This window comes from Chrysemys picta, chromosome 25 (genome assembly GCF_011386835.1).
Source record: "Chrysemys picta bellii isolate R12L10 chromosome 25, ASM1138683v2, whole genome shotgun sequence".
NCBI classification, from domain to species: Eukaryota; Metazoa; Chordata; order Testudines; family Emydidae; genus Chrysemys; species Chrysemys picta.
Genome location: NC_088815.1, coordinates 7,463,089 through 7,487,009, shown reverse-complemented (window position 1 = coordinate 7,487,009; position 23,921 = coordinate 7,463,089). Strand labels below are relative to the sequence as shown.

The 23,921-nt window shown below is 49.9% G+C and overlaps 1 protein-coding gene across 3 annotated transcripts in view; it reads right to left on the bottom strand.

The window, feature by feature from the left end:
- Positions 1-553: 553 nt before the first annotated feature.
- ACER1 (alkaline ceramidase 1) overlaps positions 554-23,921 on the bottom strand; it is a 35,680-nt gene continuing 12,312 nt past the window's right edge. For 2 of the 3 annotated variants that reach the window (XM_024105783.3, XM_024105784.3), the window contains exons 3-7: positions 17,673-17,787; positions 15,534-15,672; positions 8,981-9,106; positions 3,642-3,779; positions 558-1,210 (exon numbers count right to left, since the gene is read on the bottom strand). In XM_024105783.3, the coding sequence (XP_023961551.2) occupies positions 1,042-1,210; positions 3,642-3,779; positions 8,981-9,106; positions 15,534-15,672; positions 17,673-17,787 (687 nt within the window). In that variant the 3' untranslated portion in view covers positions 558-1,041. Of the gene's footprint in view, positions 1,211-3,641; positions 3,780-8,980; positions 9,107-15,533; positions 15,673-17,672; positions 17,788-21,005; positions 21,497-23,921 lie in introns of those variants that run through there. The other variant, XM_065578668.1, reaches the window with a different exon arrangement.

Genomic DNA, 23,921 nt, shown 5'->3' with positions numbered 1-23,921 from the left:
CAGTATCTTTCCTTCTGGTCCCAGCCACTGTGTAGCGTGGCTGTGGCATCCCACCACAGAGATGGCTGCATTGCTGCAGTGAGTGAAGGGAATTTTTCCGATGCGTGTATGGTTTGTAATTGTACAGAGCACTTTATGGCTAGCTGTACTGTTGGTTTAGGGCCACATTGGGCCTGATAGGATCTGGGCCCGTGATGGATGTGCTACTCAGTTGCACCCTCCATAGGAGGGACTCGAGAAGAGATTGCATCTCCATCCCTCCTGCAGAAACGTGGCATGCTGGGAGAATGCACTTAGAGAACACAGCATGACTGCATGTCCAGTTAAGCCTTTCATGTTAGCAGCTTCTCCAAGGATGCCCCCTATAGGGTTAGCAGAGCTACAGGTAACAGTAGAAGGGAGCAGCACCTGTGCTCAGGAGAGCTGCTAGGACTGCAATTATACCTGAGTCCTACCCAGGGTCAGTAAGAGGGAATGGCTCCTCGTGCCTTGCCCCTCTTTGGGCACCCAGTCATCATCTAGCACTTCGAAAACCTCGCCCTCTCAGGATCAGATGGCAGACGGAGGCTTTGGTGGAAATCTTTGTCCAAGTGACTCGCAGACAAGGGGTGTGAAGTTAGGTACAGAGATGTGTTCCGGCAATCATCAGTGTCTATAGCTTTAATACACAACACTCCTGAGAGGTATCATATACATCAATAAATAACAATAATGTTAATCATAGCAGCCCCATAGCCAGTTGCCAGCACTTTGGCTTCGGTTTTATTAGTGTGATTCCTCCAGCAGGGGTCACCCCCTCTCACTGGAGATCAGTGCACAGTGTGACCTCAGGAAAACATTGGATTCTTCCGACTGTGAAGACTTCACAGTCAGTCTCCAGCATCAGGCGCTGCACCCCAATCACCATGGTGACACCCAAACAGCCATTCAAAACAACACAGAGAGAGATTTTGGTATTTTAGCAGAAAATGGCTGTGCTCTATCACTCCTCCCCCTCCCAGTCCCAATATACACCAGGGATCTGAACTGCAGCACCTCGCCCTAACACCGTTTGTAAGGTGTCCTCAGAGCAAGATAGGGCAGTGCGATTGGCCAGGAGTCACTAGGCCAGTACTTCAGCTCCGGTTCAAAGGCAGGAATCTCGTACCGAGAATCGAAGTAGATAAACAAGGGACAGCAATAGAGGAGAGTGATGGATATCAGTACATGCCTGGCAAAGAAACAAAGAATGGGGGTGAGAAGCAGGTGGCAACACCAAAGCCAGTAAATCTTGCTCTCTGCAATGACACAGCCCCTGTCCTCATGATGGTGGAAAGTATTCCAGCCACACAGTAGTTGCCAGGATAGTGTGGTGTGGGTTTGTATGAAGAACACACTAGACCACCTTGCTGGACACAAACCAGGCCAGATTCTGGTGTAAATCCATGTGGCTCCATTGAAGTCAGTGGCCACTTAACACCATTGGAGGTCTTGGCCCAGTCATTACCCTCTCCCGATTCTCAAACCCAAACTCAGTCCATACTGAGGGAAGTCATGCTAGAGCCCTGAAAATGTGGAGGATGCAAGAACAATTCCAGCCACAGTGTAGCTAGATCAAAACCAAATGATCAAGAAATCATGTACTGTCTGGCCTTGTATGTTCTGGATTTCAGGGCCTGATCATTTGGATCTCCGGTCTCATAACATTTAGCTGTGCGGAAGGGGGGAATTTGGAGATGCTCCCTGAGCATAGAGTTTTTGAACAAACTGGCTGACCCACTCAGGCAGCTATAAATCCTGTGGAAGCAAATTATTATCCTTCTCCTTCATTGTCAGTTATGCAGAGAATCCAGAGAACATGACAGTTGATACAGCTCCCTGAGAAGAGATCCAGCATATGGAAAGCAAAAGGCATAGACTGCTATTTAATCAGAACAGTGTAAGTGAAGGTCTGCTTGTTAAGAATGCATTTGGCTAGTGCCAAGGACTTACGTGGTGTTTAATCAATTGTTAGGGCCGAATCTTGAGTGGTGCAAAACATGGACCGAGTTTTGCGTAAGTAAAAACTGAGGCCATGTCTGTACACACAGCGCTGCAGCAGCGCAGTTGTACCGATGCAACTGGACTGCTGCAGCATGTCTGGTGAAAAAGCTCTATGCCAATGGGAGAAAGCTGTCCCTGTCAGCATAAAAAACACCTCAATGAATGGCAGAAGCTATGTCGGTGGCAGAAACTCTCCTGCCAGCATAGCGCAGTGCACACAAGCGTAACTGATGTCGCTCAGGGGGTTGGAATATTCACACCCCTGCGTGACACAAATTATGCCGACATAGGCTGTAGTGTAGACAGACCCTGAGTAAAAACTGAATCAGGACCTCAGGATGCAGCCCTTATTGCAGAAAGTGTCAAATAACTAGAGCTGGAATTTCCATCCTGCAGGAAGTTTCACACTTCAGACAAAAATGTAGTTACAAACTGGAACAAAAAGTCAGAAGTGTGAGAGTTTCTGCAGAACGGAAATGGTTGAGAAAGTCCATTTTGGAAGAACTGTAAGGGAATGTTTTAAAACACTCTGGGCCAAGCCCAGGGACCCAGCTTCCCGGGAAGATGGCAGACCGGGGACCCAGGGACCCAGCTGTCTGGGGAGACTGGCAGGTGGGTGAGCTACCAGAAAGCCATCCAAGCTGCCTGCAGTGTTAACTGGGGACTTCACCTTGTATGGTCTTTTACAATATGTGTTAAATACAAATACTAAACAATCTGTTTCACCTTGTATTTAGCTGTGACCCTTTTGAGGCTTGAGCAAATGAGGTCGGTATACCTGTCGCTCAAGGGTGTGAAAAACCCACACCTCTGAGCGACATAGTTAAACTAACCTAGGCCCCAGTGTAGACAGCGCTAGGCTGACCAGAGAATTCTCCCATTGACCCAGCTACTGCACTGCCTCTCGGGGAAGTGGAATACCTACGCCAATGGGAGAACACTTCCTGTTGGAGTAGATTGTGTCTTCACTGAAGTGCTACAACGGAGCAGCTGCTCCGTTGCAGCGTTTTAAGTGTAGACAAGAGCTTTCCCAGACCGAAAGATGAGATCTGGGTAGCTCAAAAGCTTGTCTCTTTCACCAACAGAAGTTGGTCCAATAAAAGATATTCCCTCACCCACCTTGTCTCTCTGGTTTCCATAGAGAGTTTGAACAGAATCGACACGTTCCGGTGGAACGCTTCAATTCTGTTGAATCAGCTTATTCCTGACAGACAACTGCTCCTTCAGAAAAACGTCAACCAATTCGAGAAATAAAGATCGAGGCTGGGATTTTCAAAGCAGACTAAGAGAGTTAGGCACACAAATCCAATGGGATTTAGGGACCTGACTCCCTTGGGTTCCTTTGGAAATCCCAGCCTAAAAGAATTAAAAAATGAAGAATATAACTTTAAGGGATCATTTATCAACCCTTATATTGATTTCACATCACCATAGAGCTTCTCATGCCCCCCACACACACACACACACACCCAAGTGCTTTCTGATCTCCTGAGCCCCCAGGCTGTCTCTGGGCATTCCATTCTGAAACCAGCAAGATGGATTTTCCCCTTGTGGAGTAACCTCATAGCGACTTCCCCACTGAGTCAAAGCAGCCCTGGAGAAGAAGCAGCCACTCTTACCAGAAACTGTGAAGGTAACAGAAGTTGATCCTCTGCCAAAATCCACAGAACCACTTGTCGCTTAACCAGCAGCTAATGGCTAGCACCCACCACATGACCATGGACGCAGCTATGCGGTGAACACGTGGGTTACTGCACCTGGGAGACAGGAGTGAGAGAAAGATTGATTTCTTGAGGTTAGGAGAAAATTGTCCTTTTGGTGTAAGATACATTTTTAAAAAGCAACAATTAGTTTTAATTTGCCAACCGTGATATATCAGAGCAAGACTGGGTTGCTTCCCATTGGAAATGGACAAACCACATTGTCCTGCTGTTCCAGACACTATTTTAGTTATGTAACTGGCAGTCAAGTATCAGGGGGTAGCCGTGTTAGTCTGGATCTACAAAAACAACAAGGAGTCTGGTGGCACCTTAAAGACTAACCCAGACTTTAAGGTCTTTAAGGTGCCACCAGACTCCTTGTTGTTTTTGTAGATCCAGACTAACATGGCTACCCCCTGATACTTGACACCATGCAAGGCACTAAATTTAGCCGTATGGAGTGGAAATCCATCAACCTCAACAAAAAACTTGCACAGATACAGACAGACATCATCTAACTGGCAGTGTGCAGTGCATAATTTTTGCCAGGGCCGAGCCCGGGCACCTCTAGGCTTGGCAGTTCATAGTCCGGCCCCTCTGGGCTTGCTGCATCAGTTGTGAAAGTAAAAATATTGCTTGAGCCCCAGCATCTTTTTCACTCCAAATGAAGCACTGGTTTGGTGATGATGAAATGTGCGGTATTGACAACCCTGGAACCCTTCAGGTGGGATTTTCAAAAGAGCCTAGGGGAGTAAGGCACCTAACTCCAATTGAAAAAACAAACAAACGAGGCGTCCTTGTGGCACCTTAGAGAAAGCTTATGCCCACATAAATTTGTTAGTCTCTAAAGTGCCACAAGGACTCCTCGGGTTTTTGTTTTTTGCTGATATAGACTAACACGGCTCCCACTTAAACCTAACTCCAAGTGGACTATTTTCAGCTCCTAACTCCCTTAGGCACTTCTGAAAATACCAGCCTCTGTCCCCAGAACAAGTACAGTACGGGGAGTGGCAGAGCAAACTTCTGCACAGAAGTCAGGAGGGTGATTGCAGCATGAGGAGGAGGAAGCATATCAAGCTCCCTTTGATCTATCTAGCCCAAAGATGGCTTAGGTAACAGTGAAGCTGCGGTAGCCTTAGGAGGGTGGGCCGGGCTAACCTGTGCTGTGCTGCTGTGCGTTTACTGCTGCTGTTACTTAAGCTAGCGGTGATCTAACTAGATCAAAGCTCAGGTACGTCTACACGTGCGGCAGTTGCAACACCGGATTGCCATGTAGACATACTCCTTAGACTGTCAACAGGAGGGTTCATTCATACCAGTTGTGCTGGTGGTTTCATGTGCTTGGGCATTTGCCCATTAGGAACTGAGCCCACCTCACAGAAGCCATCAAACAGCTTCAAATTGGGAACACCAATCGCTCTTCACTGACAGAAGCTGGATTTGAGCCACTGACCTACAGACGAAGATTCCCTTCCCCAGCTCACTAGATTCTGAGCATCTGCAAAGAAACGATAATTTGTCCGTTCTTTCTCAGGTTGGTGAGCCTGAACTTACTGATTTGGGGGCAGCGAAGCCTGTATGAGCTCACTCTGAGAGGCTGAGTGTCAATCCCAAATGTCAGTGGGGTCCAGCTGTCCAGCCTGATCCTTAAAATAAAGGCAAGTTGTCTTTGTTCACAGTTTTGTGGGTTCCCTCTCCATTTTCAGTACGATTTATTATTTCCTTGGGGTTTTGACAGTTTGGTTTAGATGGCACCTTGAAGCATCTTTAGTTACATCCCTCATTTGAGCTGAACGAGCCTGGGAGCTTAACTTTGCTAGACACTAAAAATCACGGACTGAATAGAGACACTGCATTTATGGCTTATTACAACAATCCCCTCTAACTCCCCCCCCCCAGCTTTGTTCTCTCCTTTCCCCCTATGACTGGAGAGGTGTGAATGGGCCACTTCAACTTGAAATATGTGTTAACTCCTTATGCTAAACAATCCGTCCTACCTGGTATTTAGCTGTAACATTTATGGGCTTGTCTACACTGGCAATGCTAAAGCGCTGCCACGGGAGCGTTTTAACGTGGCTTGTGTGGTCGTGGCAGAGCGCTGGGAGGGAGCTCTAAAAAAAGCACCTCCACGAGGGGCGTAGCTACCAGCACTGGGACCGCGCTGGTGCGCTGTCCACACTGGTACTTGCTGCGCTCGGGGGTGTGTGTGTTTTTTCACCCCCCCGAGCAAGAAAGTTGCCGCGCTGTAAATTGTCAGTGTAGACAAGCCCTAAGGTCATGTCTAGCAAGCTTACAGCAGCAAGGTTGTACTGATACAGCTGCACTAGCCGCTCTATGCTGGTGGGAGAGAACTCTGCTGTCGACATAATTAAACCACCTCCTACAAGCGTCAGTAGCTATGTCCATGGGAGTGCGTCTCCTGTCGACATACCGCTGGCCACACCGGCGCTTTTGTCGGTGTAACTTACGTCGTTCAGCGGGGTGTTTTTTTCACACCCCTGAGCAACATCCAAGTTATACCGACCAAAGTGCTAGTGTAGTAGGATGACCAGACAGCAAGTGTGAAAAATCGGGACAGGAGGTGGGGGGTAATAGGTGCCTATGTAAGAAAAAGCCCCCAAAATCGGGACTGTCCCTATAAAATCAGGACATCTGGTCACCCTATAGTGTAGACATACCCTGAGTAGGTTTCCCAGACCTGAAGAAGAGCGCTATGTAAGCTCGAAAGCTTGTCTCTCTCACCAACGGAAGCTGGTTCAGTAAAAGATATTATCTCACCCCCCTTGTGTCTGAGGTTTTTGTGTCATTTAAGCCCCAGTTGAGCACAGCACTCCAACCCTATTCACCAAAGCACTTAAGCACATGCTCAATTACTTCCCTGAATAGGGATGTGCTTAAGCAGGTACCTGAATGCCTGGCTGAACTGGGGCCTTAATGCAGGCACTGGCTCTGTATCTTTCTAGGGCCCACCTGAATCGGAACGGATGACCTGTTCCAAAGCCCCTGGGAGGCAGTCTTTCCATTGACATCAGCAGGTTTTGGATCAAGCTCATGGAGAATAGAATTAGGATACACTCATTTAGAGTAGAGATAGACTTACTCAGGTGTTATCTTAGCCGTTTATACAGTCCTCATTACCCGAAGAAGTGGGCTGTAGCCCACGAAAGCTTATACTCAAATAAATGTGTTAATCTCTGAGGTGCCACAAGGACTCCTGTTCTTTTTGCGGATACAGACTAACACGGCTGCTACTCTGAAACCTGTCATTACCCCATCTGAGCATGTTACAGTCTTTAATGTATTTATCCTCACAAACGCACAGTGAGGTAGGGGAATGCTATTTATTTCCCTTCTAAAGAAGGGGAACAGTGGCAAAGCAGGAAGTTCCCAGGCCTTCCAAGTTCCAGGCTTGCACTCTAACCACTGGGTTATCCTTCCCCTAATGGGCAGAACCAAAACAAGATTTGTGTCTTCGAGTTACGCCTCGGTTCCTCTGCGCCTGTGTGAATGTCTCCCTACGGGTGAGATTCAGTCATTACTGTTTTCCCATTAAAGGTATTTAAAGTAGGTTTCAATATCTAGTTTCCTTTCATTTTGAGGTTAGAATTGTCAGATGAGAAAAGGGTTTTTTTTTTTTGGCACCCTAATGGCTGAAGGGGCTTAGTGCAAGCTTGAAAAAAATTCCCCACAGGCCGACACTAACGGGTGAATATTGTGGTCAATTCTGAGTAAGTGAAAAGAGGGGGATTAACGGAATACCTTTTGCAACCTTATCAGCAATGGCTGCTGCTCAGCGCCCACTATCATGCCGTAACTTGACGCTTGGCTGACTTCCCACAACACTCACCTGGTAAATAAACTAGTACCAGTTTCTAAATCTGTAATTGATTCAAGGCATTTGCGTCGCTTGATGACTGAGTTGTTGTTAATTCTGCCGACTCGGCTCTAAACTAGCAATTGTTGCATGGCAGGTTCTTACATAATTGCTTATGTCTGTTGAAATAACAGATCTAAACTGCAGGCTTGCAAAGCCCTTTGCACAGATGTTATACAAACGTGTACAGCTTGACTTCTGTTCAAGTTATGGGGGAGGGATAGCTCAGTGGTTTGAGCATTGGTTAGGGTTACCATACGTCCTCTTTTTCCCGGACATGTCAGGCTTTTCGGCACTCAAACCCCCGTCCGGGGGGAATTGCCAAAAAGCCGAACATGTCCGGGAAAATGGCGGCTCTGCTCCTCCCCTGACTCTTCGGCTCTGTTTAAGAGCCAGGCTGCCCGAGCGCCACCGGCTTCAGGCAGCCCCCGTGCCTCCGGACCCTGTGCCGCCGGAGCACGGGAGGGGAAGTGCCCGGCCGGGGGCGCAGGGTCTGGGGGCTGCCCGGCAAACCGTGAAGCCGGTAGCGCTGGGGCAGCCCTTTCCGCGTGGCTGGGAGTGGGAGGTAGGAGGGGGTGGAGTTAGGGCGGGGTTAGGGGGTGGGGAAATGGGCGGGGCCAGGGCCCGTGGAGGGTCCTCTTTTTTTATTTATTAGATATGGTAACCCTAGCATTGGCCTACTAAACCCAGGGTTGTGAGCTCAATCCTTGAGGGGGCCATCTGGGGCAAAATCAGTACTTGGTTCTGCTAGTGGAGGCAGGGGGCTGGACTTTGTGACCTTTCAGGGTCCCTTCCAGCTCTATGAGATAGGTATATCTCCATATATTATTTCAGCTATGGTTTAGGGTTCTCACAGAATGTAGGAGAAGTCCCCAGTTTGATTTTCAGTTTAATTTCACCACTGTTGTCCACAGGTACTATTGATTATTAAAAGTCAGATTGAGGCACAAGGCAAATAAGCAAAAGAAATCTGAATGGACAGATGTACGTCTGTCCAAAGTGTTTGTGTATTCCTATGGCAGCTTCTTTGGAAATCTTGATTTATTGCAGAGCTGGTGATGCAGTGTCTATGCCTGTTGGTGCACACAGGTGTGAGGATGTTTGTACATGCACAGGTACCTTTGCATGTATGTGCTGGCATGCCTGTGTGCGTGTGCTTTAGTGCATGTGGGTGCGCGTACACTTGTGTGTGTGTTTGTGTGTGCCTATGGGCCTGTGTGGGCACATTTGTGTGCAGGTATGTGCGTCTTTGCTTGTGTGCACACAAACGTGTGTGGGTACTTCTTCGCGTCTGTGTGAGTTGGCTTTCCCCTGCACTCTTCCCTGCAGAAGCATGCAATAAAAGTGCAAACAAACTTTCCTGCAAAGAAAAGCCACATCTTACTTTTTCAGCTCCTGAGATGTTAAGTACAGGAGATGGAGGGAAATGCTGTTGAGCAGATAAGCGTTGAAGGCTGGTTGGATGAATGACATCAGGGTGACGATGCCGACCAGACAGACAAACTGAGTCCTAATGAGAAAGGGGAGACAGACAGATGGGGGTGAGTATCATGGTTGTACATTTCACAGCAATGCAGGGCGGAGAAAGTTCCCAGTCAGTTGCTGAAAGCAGGGCTGGCTCCAGCATTTCTGCCACCCCAAGCAAAAAAAAAAAAAAAAGCCACGATCACGATCGGCAATTGGGGGGGAAAAAAAAACAAAACCCACAATCAGCGGTGGCAGTTCAGCGGCAGGTCCTTCACTCCTAGAGGGAGTGAGGGACCTGCCGCCCCCGAATTGCTGCAGATGCTGCCCCCTCTGCAGGTGCCCCCCCCTCCCTTGGGCGCCCCAAGCACCTGCTTGTTAAGCTGGTGCCTGGAACCAGCCCTGGCTGAAAGGGTTAATATTAGGGCTGCTGATTCATCGCAGTTAACTCACACAATTAACTCAAAAAAATTAATCATGATTACAAAAATTAATCACGATTAATCGCAGTGTTAAACAATAATAGAATACCAATTGAAATGTATTAAATATTTTTGGATATTTTTCTACATTTGAAATATATTGATTTCTATTACAACACAGTATACAAAGTATACAGTGCTTACTTTATATTATTTTTTATTACAAATATTTGCACTGTAAAAATAAACAAAAGAAATAGTATTTTTCAATTCACCTCATACAAGCATTGTAGTGCAATCTCTTTATCATGAAAGTGCAACTTACAAATGTAGATTTTCTTTTTGGTACATAACTGCACTCAAAAACAAAACAATGTAAAAATTTAGAGCCGACAAGTCCACTCAGTCCTACTTCTTGTTCAGCCAATCGCTCAGACCAACAAGTTTGTTTACATTTACAGGAGATAATGCTGCCTGCTTCTTATTTACAGTGTCACCTGAAAGTGAGATCAAACGTTTGCATGGCACTTTTGTAGCCAGTATTGCAAGGTATTTACATGCCAGATATGCTAAACATTCATATGCCTCCTCATGCGTTGGCCACCATTCCCCAGGACGTGCTTCCATGCTGATGATGCTTCTTAAAAAAAAAGCGTTAATTAAATTTGTGACTGAACTCCTCCGGGGAGAATTGTATGTCTCCTGCTCTGTTTTACCCGCATTCTGCCATATATTTCACGTTATAGCAGTCTCGCATGATGACCCAGCACATGGTCGTTTTAAGAACACTTTCACTGCAGATTTGACAAAACACAAAGAAGGTACCAATGTGAGATTTCTAAAGATAGCTACAGCACACGACCCAAGGTTTAAGAATCTGAAGTGCCATCCAAAATCTGAGAGGGACGAGGTGTGGAGCATGCTTTCAGAAGTCTTAAAAGAGCAACACTCTGATGAGGAAACTACAGATCCCGAACCATCAACAAAAAGAAAATCAACCTCCTGCTGGTGGTATCCGACTCAGAGAATGAAAATGAACATGCGTCAGTCCGCACTGCTTTGGATCATTATCGAGCAGAACCCGTCATCAGCATGGACACATGTCCCCTGGAATGGTGGCCGAAGCATGAAGGGACATATGAATCTTGAGCACATCTGGCACGTAAATAACTTGCGAGTCCAAAGTAGACACCCTGGAGGGCACAACGGGAGGGTGGGTGGGAGCAAGTTAACTGTACATCTGCCCCAGTTCCCAAGGCTGCCGTGGTCAGGAAGTGTTGGATCTAGTCCCTCAAAGCTGTTCTGACAGCAGCTTGTAATGGTCCCCAAGGGACCATTGTGCCGGTTGTGATTGCTGGAGCACAGGGCACTCTGGCTTTGCCTCCAGCATGCCGTGGAGGAGGGCTAAGAGAACCAGCATGGATCTGGCTGCACCAGCTTCCTGGGAGTTCCCGCGTTCAGGGGGAATCCTCAAGATCGAGCCCCTTACGTAGGACACCTGCTTTTGCCAGCTTGTCTGGTTGTGGTTCCGTCTTTCTGTCCCTAATACACGGCACAGGCTTCCCTTTGGCTAGGAAACCTTGTTTGTTTTATTAACTGAATCACTCTTGGAAGGAACCCCTGTGCTGAAATGTTGGCAAACAACATTTTGTTCTCTGGTAGCTGCCCCACCTGGATCTCTGGGATTTTCCGCAGGAAGGGAGATGAGGACCAGCGGCCAAAATCCTCCCTTCAGGCTGCTGGGATAGGATAGCTAGGTCACTGCCCTCCTGCGCCTGGACAAGGCCGGCCTGCTGCAGCTGGCTTTAAGTGAATGATCCCTGAGGCACGGTCCCATGCTCTGTTGCCCTCCCCCTTCCCAGCATGGAGCCCAAGGTATGCTTTATCCACCTGGAGAGACCCAGAGCTGTGCCTGGCAGAGGGCAGGGGTCACCTGAGCCACAGTTGGACTGAGGCAGCAACAGAGCGGAGCCCAGGAGAACAAGACCAAGAACAGAGTCTCCCCAGAATGTCTGCAAAAAGAACAGGAGTACTTGTGGCACCTTAGAGACTAACACATTTATTTGAGCATAAGCTTTCGTGGGCTACAGCCCACTTCTTCGGATGCATAGAATGGAACATATATGCCTAGAATGTCTGTTCTCCAAGGGACGCTTCCCAGAAAGCAGGCACGTGACTGAGGGAGAGAGAGGGGATTTTCCAAAAGGCTCCTGGAGAGTAAGGCTGGGTTGTCTGGCTCCTGGGGTGGGCACGGAAGAGTTGGGGATTCCCAAAGGAAAAGAAAGTGGAAACAACCACACGAAGCTGCAAGCACGACCTGCTTCTGCTTTGTGGGAACTGCAGGCACCCAGAGGCAGGACGGATGCATAGTCAGTGGGAGTTTTGCTTGCATTAGGACTGCAGGATGGAGCCAGTGGCAGGAGTTCTGTCACTAATGACAGGCCTTGATTTCTCCTGCAAACCCATGCAGATTTTGCCCCTTGCTGAACAACAATAGGGCTCTCGCATGGGGGCATTCACATGCAAATCCCTTGCAAGGTCCCTCCCCAGCTCCTCCCGCCCATGGCTCTGCTGTGAACTCCCGATGACCTCCTCTTTCGCCTGAAAATGACAAACTCCAAGTGTCACCAAGAGCAAAGCGCCGGGCGCAGTCGCAGCAACACCGTCAGGGCCGTCTCACTGGCCTGAAGGGGGAAGCCAGACTGTCCCCCCAACCCTGCCCTCGCCCCACAATGAGAAATCCCGAGCTGCCGCTGTGAGGCTGCCCTAAGCCCCCCCTCTGGGCTCGCTCAGAGATTTTATTGCCACTTGTTTGCCATGCGTTTATTACTGACAAGCAGCAATAGTGCTAGTCTGACTAGGAAATGCCCCGCACAATGGGGCCCACCGGTCCTGGTTGGGGACTTGGGGGGGATGCTGCAAAAACAAAATAAATAGTACTAAAATAAGCCCTGAGAAAAATAATTGCTCCCTGTGAGTGAACAAGGAGAATCGCAGGGCTCCTTTGTGGCTGGTCTGGACTCCCCTCCACCCCCACTGCTCTATTTGCCACCTGTCCGGTTTTTACCCAGACAGTCTGGTTTTTGGCTTCTGGGTGCCATTTAGGGAGCCAGGTGCCTGATTTTCGGGGATCTGGCAACCCTAAATGACACCCGAGCCAAAAGTTACTGCAGGGCAGTGGGAGGTGACGGGTCATTACCGCCTCCTATCTGCAGGCAAGCTCCTTGAGACAATCCAACAAGCGACCAGTGAGAGGAGCAAGCGATAGGGACAGGGTCTTGGGGGAAGAGGTGGAGAAGGGGCGGGGCCTGAGGGAAGAGGTGGGGCCTTGGAGGAAGAGGCGTGGCAGGAATGGGGCCTCAGGGATCCAGTTACCAGGAATTAGAAAGGTGGCAACCGTAGTATTCGGTCATTCTTTCTCGCTTGCTGCAACGGGAGCACCTATATGCAGTGACCCAGCTCCAACCAACAGTCCTGAGATTTTGGTGGCTGCCCCAAGAAAGCCCCCCAAAGCCTGAGGCTCAGACAAAAAGCCTGAGATTGGGGCAGACTTGGCCCTAGTCTCTGATCTTGGGGACAGAGCCCAGGGATAGGCAGCGCATCCTCTTGCATACCAAGCTGCATCCATGTCCCTCAGCTGATCAGAATGACCATCTGGGCATGGAAGATACTGCAGGGACAGTTACAGGGAGATCAAGGCCTTCCAGAAATTAACCAGGATAAGGAAATAAGAAAGAGGTTTTAGTGATCAGAGGGCAACACAGGAGGTGCTAAAGAAGGAGTGGTAGCAACCAGTGTATTGATGTTGCCCAACGCTGCCCATTATCAATATTTTTCCAACCATTTTTATTTTAAGAGTTCTTCTATTGTCATATTCTGGAGCAGGAACTTGACATTTGGTAGGCGATGGTCCGGGGGGCAGCCTTTAGCTGTCCCCACAAAAATCCACCCAGATTTGGCTGAGTTATAAACAGCTGAAAATCCCCATTTGCCTGTGCTCAGTAGAGTTTCTTATTTGTTGCTAAAAACGTCTGAATATTCCACCTGCACTGAGCATGCTCCCCAGAATCTCCCTGCATCATGCGGAAGCAGAAATCCTGAACTGAACCCCCCATATGGGACAGGACACAGACAAGATGGAACATCGCCCTCATCCTCATGTTTTCATCCATCAAAATCCCCTTTGACTGAGGCCTGGTGGGCTGGGAACTGGGAGACCCATGTGTCCTAGGGTTACCATACGTCCGGATTTTCCCGGACATGTCCGGCTTTTGGGGGCTCAAATCCCCGTCCGGGGGGAAATCCCAAAAAGCCGGGCATGTCCGGGAAAATCGGGAGGGCTCGGCCGGGGCCTCTTTGGCCGGGGCCGGTGCGGGGCCGGGCCGGGGTCGCGGGGCCGGGGGCATGGTGCCGGGCCGGGAGCCGGGCCGGGCGTGCGGTGCCGGGGTCGCAGTGCCGGGCCGGGGTGGGCGCTGGGCCGGGCGGGGAGCCGGGGGCGCGGTGCCGGGCTGGGGTCCGCTGGGCCCGCGGGGCTGGGGGGTCCGCTGGGTCCGCGGGGCCGGGGGGTCCGCTGGGTCCGCTGGGCTGTGAGCCGGGGGGCCCGCGGGGCCGGGAGCTGGTCCGGGCCCGCGGGGCCGGGAGCCGGGGGGTCCGCGGGGCCGGGGGGTCCGCTGGGCCGCGAGCCAGGGGGTCCGCTGGGCCGCGGGGCCGGGAGCCGGGGGGTCCGCGGGGCTGGGGGGTCCGCTGGGCCGGGAGGTCCGCTGGGCCGGGAGCCGGGAGCCGGGGGGTCCGCTGGGCCAGGGGGTCCGCTGGGCCGCGGGGCCGGGAGCCGGGGGGTCTGCTGGGCCGCGGGGCCGGGAGCCGGGGGGTCCGCGGGGCCGGGAGCCGGGGGGTCCGCTGGGCCGCGAGCCGGGGGGTCCGCGGGGCTGGGGGGCCGGGAGCCGGTCCAGGCCCGCGGGGCCGCGAGCCGGAGGGGCCGGGGGGTCCGCGGGGCCGGGAGCCGGGGGGTGCGCCGGGCCGCCGGGGGCCGGCAGTGCTGGGCCGGCCGGGGGTGGTCGGCCGGGGCCGGCACCCCAGGGCCCCAGCCGACCCAGGCTGGAGCCGCCGGGGGGGGCCAGCCTGGGCCGTGCCTCCTCCCCCCACACTCCCCCTTACCTGCTTCAGGCTTCCCGCGAATTAAATGTTCGCGGGAAGCAGGGGAGGGGGCGGAGACTTTGGGGAAGGGGCGGAGTTGGGGTGTGGGCGTGGGCGGGGCTGGGGGCGGGGCCGGGGCCCCGTGGAGTGTCCTCCATTTGGAGGCACAAAATATGGTAACCCTAATGTGTCCTAAACCCACTCCTTGCAGCAACTGGTGATGATAATTCTTCATCCTTATTAATAAGCCAGCATCCCTGCCAGAACATGGAGACGCTAGACTCTTAAAATAAAAATGGTTGGGAAAATACGTATAATGGGAAGCATTAGGCAACCTCAGTATAGCGGTTGCTACCCACTGAGAGGTTATACGAACAGGGGCTAGATCTTAGGTCTCTAATGTGGCAAACCCAAGTCTTCTCCACTCAGGCACATGCCCTGTAAGAACAATCTTGCCAAGTCTCTGTGTTTGAAATTCTCCATGCTCAGCCTCGTGGTAAGCTTTGCAAAGAGAGCCAGCTCCAGCTGAGATAAGCTCTTGGGATGGAATCATAGAATCTCAGGGTTGGAAGAGACCTCAGGAGGTCAACTAGTCCAACCCCCTGCTCAAAGCAGGACCAACCCCAACTAAATCTTCCCAGCCAGGGGTTTGTCAAGCCAGGCCGTAAAAACCTCTAAAGATGGAGATTCCACCATTGACAGAGGATCCCCTCATGGGTCCATGGACAGAGCTTCTGCCTGGGAACTATGAGGTTTCTGGTTCCCAGTACAAGCGATGGTACCCTGCTGGGTGTCTCCTCTCAGCAAGGCTGGCTGATGAATGGGGGATTCTATGGATCAGACAAGTCCAATATAGTGTCACAGCCCACCCAAAGGCAGCTGCTGGAATCTGCACCACGCATCCCGCCCAGGTCGTACCTGTCCTTGATGAATCCCGGGAAGTAACATTTCGGGATCCAAAAGGTGTACGTCAAGGCGAGTGTCCAGAGGATGGAGAGCTCGTCCAGCAGCTGTCCCACATAGCTCAGGGTCAGGTGATAGTAGGTAGAGAAAATACCTGCAATGAGTGAGGCTGGTTGTGTTAATAACCTTCCTCCTCCCAGCTCAGCACCCCCCTCAAGGAGACAATCCACTTCAATTCCTGGGGGCGATTCTCTGCTTCAGAGGATCCCTCAGTTCAGTTCCATCCCACCAGCCCCTTGGTGCTTGTGTTGCAGGGCCCATCCCTGCCTTTTAGTGCCTGCACTAGGCCAAATCTTGCCCAGCTGCTGTTCCTGTCCAATCCCAATGGACACAGCAGGGCTGGATGTTTATAATGGAGACTGGGGTCCAGCCCCACCTGTCCAGTAGGGGAGAACTGGGGGGACTCCCTTGGGAGGTGGCAAGAGCACTCCTGGGTTAACCAGAGGAGGTCGTGCTGGGCACCCGTTCGGGGGTTGGCGTATCCCTGGCACAGGACATACAGCCTCTGCTGAGCCAGCAGTCAGCGAATGGGATATCTGAACCCTTTGGGACTGATTCCTGTTTACACTGAAGCCTCCTTACACTGCTTCTGGCCAGGTAAAAGGGCCTTCAACTCAAGTATGACCGGGCCTTAGGGTAAATGAGAATCAGGCTTGTGGGACTGGGCGGCGGGGGAGGTTTCCATGGCAGACAGCATATGCTCCTAGTTTCAATTTCCAGATAAACACACCACCCCTTCTTCCTACGGTAGCTCCCAGGCACTGCCCAGCCAGCCATGCAGAGCAGAGGGGGACTCTGCTCAGAGTCTACATGAAGGGAATTCGTCCCGTGCCAGTGCGAATGTCTTTAATATTGTCAGGGCTGCTACTTCGGTGGCTGGGTCGCTGTCACACATTGTGAAGGACTCTTTCCCCATGGAGGCCCTGATTCAGGAAGGTCCCAAAGCACTTGTCTAAGGTGGCACACATCCCAGTGCAGTTCTGTGCTTATAGTTAACCGTGTACTTATGGACCTTCCTGAATCAGCGTCTTAGCCTGTGGGGAAGTGAGGCAGAGGGGACCTGCGGGTGGTGTCCTGAGATGATGGAGGCGCTGATCAATCCTCTTCTTTTCACCCTTTTCCATAATAAGAGAAGAAGGGGTAGATCCAAAATTGTGAACCTGAGACTCTCCTCGAAACTTCTGTGGGTGTATCTACGCTGCAGCTGGGAGGGGTCGTTCCCAGCTCGGGTAGACGGACCTGCACTAGGTGTGCTCAAGCTAGTGTGCTAAAAGGCTGCAGCGGCCGGGGAGACACCTCAGGCTGGCCACCCAAGTACCACCCCATCCGAGGTCTTAGGTACGGATGCCGGCGGCCACCCTGCTATTTTGGCGTGGGAGCTCGAGCAAAGCGAGCACGTGTACACCTCCCAGCTGCAGTGTAGACGTACCTGGCATGGAAAAGGGCTAAATAATCCTGCAGGCCCCCAAGGCTTTACTGAGAAGATAGGTAACCCAGAGGGAAAAATAATTATTAGGCTGAATTCTGGCTCCTGCTTTGGTGACATAAAGGGGCTGGGGAGAAATCACTTGGTCCAAATGCAGCTTAGGGCTGGCATGTACCGCCCAGTGCCCCCTCGCAGACCCTGGCATGCCTGAAGGATTCAGCCCTCCAAGGATTCTGGGCTGCAAACCAGCCCATTGAAGTCTGAGGCCTGGGGCCATTTTAAATCCTGCAGGCAGCACAGAATCTACGTCTACACTGCAAGGAAAAACCCCATGGCGCCAAGTCTCAGAGCCCAGGCAATGGATCAGGCTTGCGGGGCGTGGGCGGCAGAGCTAAACCCAGCCGCGTGTAGACTTTCCCGCTCGGGCAGGAGACGCCTGGGCTCTGAAACCCGGCGAGTCGATCGACCCAGGCTCTGAGACTTATTGCTGCAGTGTAGACATGTCCGAGGTGCCTGAAGCTATCTTTGAGGCTCTGTCCTTTCTGCAGCATCTCTCAGGTGGGGTAGCCCAGAACAGAATCTCACTCCTTGTCACTTCCAGTCTGGTCCTTTCGAAAGCTGAAGGCAATGGGGGTTATGTTAGGCCTTTTAATAACCCTGAAACATACCTATTAATAGGAGCATGATGGAGAGGCTATAGGCGGACAGGGGGCGCTGCCGGACATATTGGTGATTCAGGTACAGCAAGATGGGGAAAAGGAGGAAGAAACTCACATTGCTGATCTGAAAAACAACAAGCAACACACACATCCAGCTTAAAGGGCAAAGGGCCCTGTGTCAACTTGGGCAAGTCACTTCACCTTTCCATACCTCAGTTTCCCCCTCTATAAAATGGCTACCTACCTCCAGCGAAAAGCACTGTATGAGAGTGAGGTGTTGTTAAAGATGCACAAGGCGAAGGTGTCAATCAGAAAGCAGGGGTGAACATGGGTGTAGAGCAGTGGTTCCCAAACGGGTTCATGAACCCTTGGGGGTTCATGAAATGTTACAGGGGGTTCTCAGGAAAAAAATTCCCTAATGGCGGACAGAGCTGTCCCTAGGGACTCTGAGCAGCATAAGGGCCAGCAGCCCGGAGCCCCTGACTTCCAAGAACTAAGCAGATCAAAGCAAGCCTATCTATCACACTGAGGAGATTTAAACTTCAAGACTCCTTATAAGAATTGGAAAGGGAGATGGATTTTTTTTGCTGTTTTTAAAATTAAATAGGCAGCTAGTGTTGTTTTTAAAATGATTACGAAGAACAAATTTAAGCTTTGTTGTAACGTGCGTTGTTTGCCTGGACCGCTCAAGCCCTGAATGCCTGTGTAGGAGGAACTCTTTGAGTTGGCTTCTTAAATACCTTCATGCTGTTTCACATCTGATGAAACATAGGAGCCTTGTCTTATAACAGGCTTATTCAAACTGTACAAGCTTCGAAAGTGAGATCTTGGCAGAGTGTTGCCGTTTTCATATTGTAATAAAAATACTGTAATGATCAATAATAATTAATAATAGTGTGTAATAAGCGTGTCATAAAAACAAATTTTATATTTCCAAGATCACTGCTTTTATAATTTATACTCAGGTGAAGGAGAAAATCCCTGGAAATATTCATTTTTAGGAGGGGGGTTCGCGAGACTTGACATTTTAGTGAAAGGGGTTCCCGGGTTGTTAAAGTTTGGGAACCACTGGCGTAGAGTGACTCCTGGGGCGGAGGGTAATGCTGTATTCTTTCTGACTGAAGTCAGCGAGCCGTCCTTGGGCCAGATTCCTGGTGTAATTCTGTGCAAGTCAATGGAGACATGTCAGGAGTGAGTCTGGCCCAGTGAGATTAAAGTGGCTTCTTTACTCAAGCATATCCACGGAAATGCCAGTGCTTACCCACCCACCCACTCTGTCTCTCTCCCCTCCCCGACTCTTTCCCCAAACTCCTCTAGTACCACCTGTTCTGCCAGCTAGCCCTGAACACACATGGGAAGCTGGGTGGTGTTGGTTAGGACCGAGGAGATTTGCATAAAGAGGCCAGTAAGGCATGATGGGGAAGAACTAGCATTTGCAAGGGGCGGGGGAGAGAGGGTGGAGGGTAGGGAGAGAGGTGGCAGCTATTCAGTACTGAAGTGATCCCATGAAGAAATAAACATCCGTTAATCATACTTTTTAAAATTAACGTGACAAGATGACTCTTCCTAGTCCATCTTCAAAGCACTTTGTTACAATGACATGTTATTACAGTAATTAGCATGTTTTAATATGTTTAGAATCACAGAAATTCTGTAGGGTTGGAAGGCACGTCGCGAGGACATCTAGTCCAGCCCCCTGCGCTGAGGTGGGATCACGTATATTCACACCGTCCCTGACAGGCGTTGTTTAACCTGTTCTTAAAAACCTCCAGTGATGGTGTGATGGGGCAAAGACTCCCCACACCAGCAGAGAGCCTATGGGCCAAGTTAACTCTGCCCCGCTATACCTGTAGCCAGTGCCAAGCCTGAAGGAGGAATAAAAGGAGAGAACCCGTATCTGGCTCAATTCTGGGGTGATACATTTTAGCTGTTTAACAATGTGCAGCAATGTCCCACAATGGTTTTGGGCAAGAGGAATCTTTTATCCAGTTGAAATTGCAAGAGGAATTGAAGGAGGTGGAATGTAGCAAGGACACCAGAGCTAACAGCCTGATTCTTGTGAAAAATGCCCCAAAATCTCTTTAGACCACAAGGGTCAGGAGCTTGGTGTCACATCTCATCTGAAAGGTAGCAACTTTGGGATGCATCTGTTAAGTATGAGCCAGAGGGAAGAAAGCCAGATGAGGAACAACCAAGATGACTTCCTGCCTCACCTAGCACCTGAAGAAGTGAGGTTTTTGACCCACGAAAGCTTATGCCCAAATAAAGCTGTTAGTCTTTAAGGTGCCACCGGACTCCTTGTTGTTTTTGCCTCACCTAGGTGGTCCTTCTTTTGTCTGCCATCTAGGTACGAACTTGGGCCCTGATCCTGCAGTCAGTTCTGCAGAGGTGGACCCTCCTATCCGAGTGGACTCTCATTCATCTCATGAATCTGTTTGCAAGATCAGGCTTTGCTTATCTGGTGAGACCCAAAGGGATCTCAGCTCATGGCTGCAGGCTACAATGAAGTTGTTAGAGGTACGGTGCACAGGCTAGCATATTTGGGATGCAGATGTTGACTCTCTCCTTTAACTTCTACGGATGAATCTTGAATTGCATCCAGTCTTTCATGAGACAAGTTGATGCTTTTATTTACAGGAATTTTCAGGCCAAGGGGATCTGCCTGTTGTAACTTAGCACCAGTTCTTGCAGCATTCCCACCCTGGACTGGGCAATTAACCAAAGCTAGAATCGGAGCAACCTTTCCCTTCATATCTTCAGGTTGTGACACAACAGACACAAGAGGAAATACTAGTCCCACCGGTGAGATCAGTGACAAAATGTTCAAGAAAGGCCGAGAAAACATACCAAAGCTGTAAAAATCACAAACAGGCTGTAAAAAAATTCCTGAAAACCAGGCTCCTGGAGAACAAACAGGGATTGCCAAGGACAAATGGAGAGAAAGTGTGCACAGAAAGGGTGGCAGAGTGCAGATTACAGGAGTTAGCTGTAGGAATTACTCAGCCGATCGGAAACGTAGATGTTTAAGGTTGCCCACGCAGATGTTTCTCTGCTTTATTGTGCATTGCGACAGAGTCCTTAATTATCTGATCTCAACACGATTTCCCAAAGAATACAGTGTGTGAAGCACCACAAGAGCCGAGATTAGTGGAAAGGTATAATATACAGGAGGATGCTAGGCTGGGAACTGTGCAAATGAGAATCAAGAAATATCAGACTAGCTGAAATCAGGGCAGTTAAGCTTGGCAACTAGATGATGAGGCACAATAATATTGTTGGCCATAATGACAGCCCACAACCCTCAGCAGTGAACCCTTAGAAAATTAGAAAGTAGCAACTGACCTCCTCCAAGCTGCTAAACAAGACAAGGATGGCAACAGGAATTAATCTATAATTCAGCTCATTGGCTTTCCATCTTTTAGGTTCACATACAGGTTGAGCTCTTGAAGAGAGTGAGTCAGAGTTGTAGGTCCCCATTTGTCCAGGTCACTTCATTTGGCAAGATTCTCAGTCTCAGTTTAGGCGCAAACCTGGACTGGGAGAGCAGAGCTACTTCCAGTGAGGACGGCGCATTAGCAGAGCTGTGCGAGGTGGCCCTGGACTGGTGTAACAGGGCATGCTGCAGATCAGGCTAGAGGTGCAGGGGTGGAAGATTTTTGCAAAGAAGCTGTCTGCACTGTACATGGCTTAGGTGAGTGCTGTTCCCTGGCACTAAATTCATTTCCACAGAAAGGGGATCTCCTCTAGGGAAAATACCAGAAGAGGCAGCAAGAACTACCAGGCTGTTATTTTCCCTAGATCCCAGTCAGACTGAATCCGGTCGTTTAGCAGGTGGTATCTCCCAGCCACTCCTTTGGAATCCATCTCATGCTCTAACCGTCACCAACGGAGCGGGACTGTACATACAAATGACACCTTTGTCCCACTGCCAGGCACACCTATCCAGGAGTATCAGCCTGGGCCCGTTTCAGACACTGTATCATATCATAATCCGACTCTGAATCCATCCTGCATTGCAAGAGCAGAGTCAGTTTCTCTGGCAAAAGAAAAAACCTCAAGAAACAGGTTCAACTGACATTAGCAGTTGCCCCAAAGAATTTTCCTTCAGGCACAGGCTTTCTTAGACTTTTGGCCCACCTTTTAATAGTGAGACTGTCTCCCGGGCACACCTCCCCTCCCATTCATGATTATATAACTGGAGCTAAATGAGCAATGGCCCACATGGAAAAGTAAAACACTAACGTGTTTCTAGCTGCTCAGTGCAGCGAGGGTTAATCAAGCTGGATGGGATTTTCAAAAGCACCATAGAGAGGGAGGTGCCTGACTCGCACTGCAAGCCAGTGGAAACTGAGCATCTAACTCTCTTGGGTGCTGCTGAAAAACCTGATCTTCACTTGCTCTTCATTTTGTCTCTGGATTAATAAGGGTGGAACTGAGAGTGTGGCGTGAATTGATTTTTCGGTTCAATGGCCGAACCAGGGGCGGGATCGAGTTCATTTGGAACCAGAACTGATTTTTTTTCAGTTTTTCTCAAGTCACGAAATAAAAAAAAAAAGAATTTCCTTTGGGTCGACTGCAGTGTTTAAAATGTGGATTGGAAACAAAGTGCCCAAACTGTTCATTTGGAAAATGTCAAAATGAAACATTTGTTTGACATTTCCCCCCAAATTTTTTCTCGTTCTTTTTCCAGCTGAAACTACTTGCCAAATTCAACCCACATTAGTCACACACACGGCCATGCACTTTTCTGCAAATTTACTATTTGCTGAAAATATTTCACCCAGATCTAGAACGAGGAGCAGGATTTGGCCAGGTGGGGGCAGAGAGCAAACCACTACGTCTGTGATTGGTAGAGAACGGGTCTTGTCCAGAAGGCAAAGAGACTTTCTCACCATGCTGTACCTGAGTAGTTGAGAATGATTATGTAGCATAATCAATGATTATTGCTCACAAGCCAGATTTACCTGGGGCCCTCAGGGCTTAAGCTACTAACAGTAGAAGCAAATACCGATGAAGCAAGCTGATGGAGGGTAGGCTGAGGGACTAGCTTGAGGGTTCTGCATGACACCCATCCACTCCCTGTCCATGGGATCCTATGCATTAGCAACAAGAAGCCATGATCAGAGGGCATGTCTACACTGGAGCTGGAGGTATAATTCCCAGCCCAGGTAGATGTAAACGCACTAGCTCTGATCAATTTAGCATGCTAAAAATAGCAATGTATCTGTAGCCACCCTGACTCCAGTCCCATCTAAGACCCTAGTAAGTACTTAGGCAGCTAGCCTGTGTATATATATCTCCTCAATATATGTTCCACTCTATATGCATCCGAAGAAGTGGGCTGCAGTCCACGAAAGCTTATGCTCTACTAAATGTGTTTGTCTCTAAGGTGCCACAAGTACTCCTGTTCTTTTTGCAGCTACACTGCGATCTCAGTCAAGGTTAGCATGTGTCTGTCTACCTGAGCTGGAAATAACAACTAGAATCATAGAACCACGCCGAACCGATTTAGCATGTACCGAGCAGACACTTATGCTAATTCAGCTGGCTTCATTAGATTATGCCTCAGCTGAGAGACAAAGACGACTGGGCCATTCAGCCGAGCCTATATTTGGAGAGAATGCCACAGAAATGGTGGTCGTTCCCAAGGAGTGCTGGGAGTTTGACACTCACGGTCCACTTGGAATCGTAGAAGGCCTTTTGAAATGTCCCACAAGCTGCTGCTTCATAGAACGGTGGGATCATTATTAATAAAAACACGATTGCAGCTGGAGGCTCCAACTGAGATCAGGGCCCCATTGTGCTGGGAACAGCACAAACACCTCATGAGACGGTCTCTGCCCCCAAACAGTTTGCCACCTAGATGGACATGAGGTAGAAGGGAAAGTGACTTGCAGAAGGTCTGTGGCAGAGCCAGGAATAGAGCCCATGTTTCTTGATTGCTAGGGCAATGCTGTGCCCACAAGACCATGCTATCTGCCGATAAAAGAGGTACCCAGAGTGCAATGGGACTGCAGTGGTGGATTAGAATCCTGCGTGCCGGGCAGACACTCACCTGGAGGAAGCTGGCTAGCGTGGACACACTACACTGCTGTTGATTCTACCTGTGCGATCCTGACAATGCCCTGACCAGCGGTCCAGCACTCTAGTGTAGCTGCTGCTGGTGGTGCATGGAGAAGCCCTAGTGGGGCTGGGAGCAGAATATAGCCCTCAACACAATATATCCTGGTCTTGGGTTATCTGGCCCAGCAGTTTGTT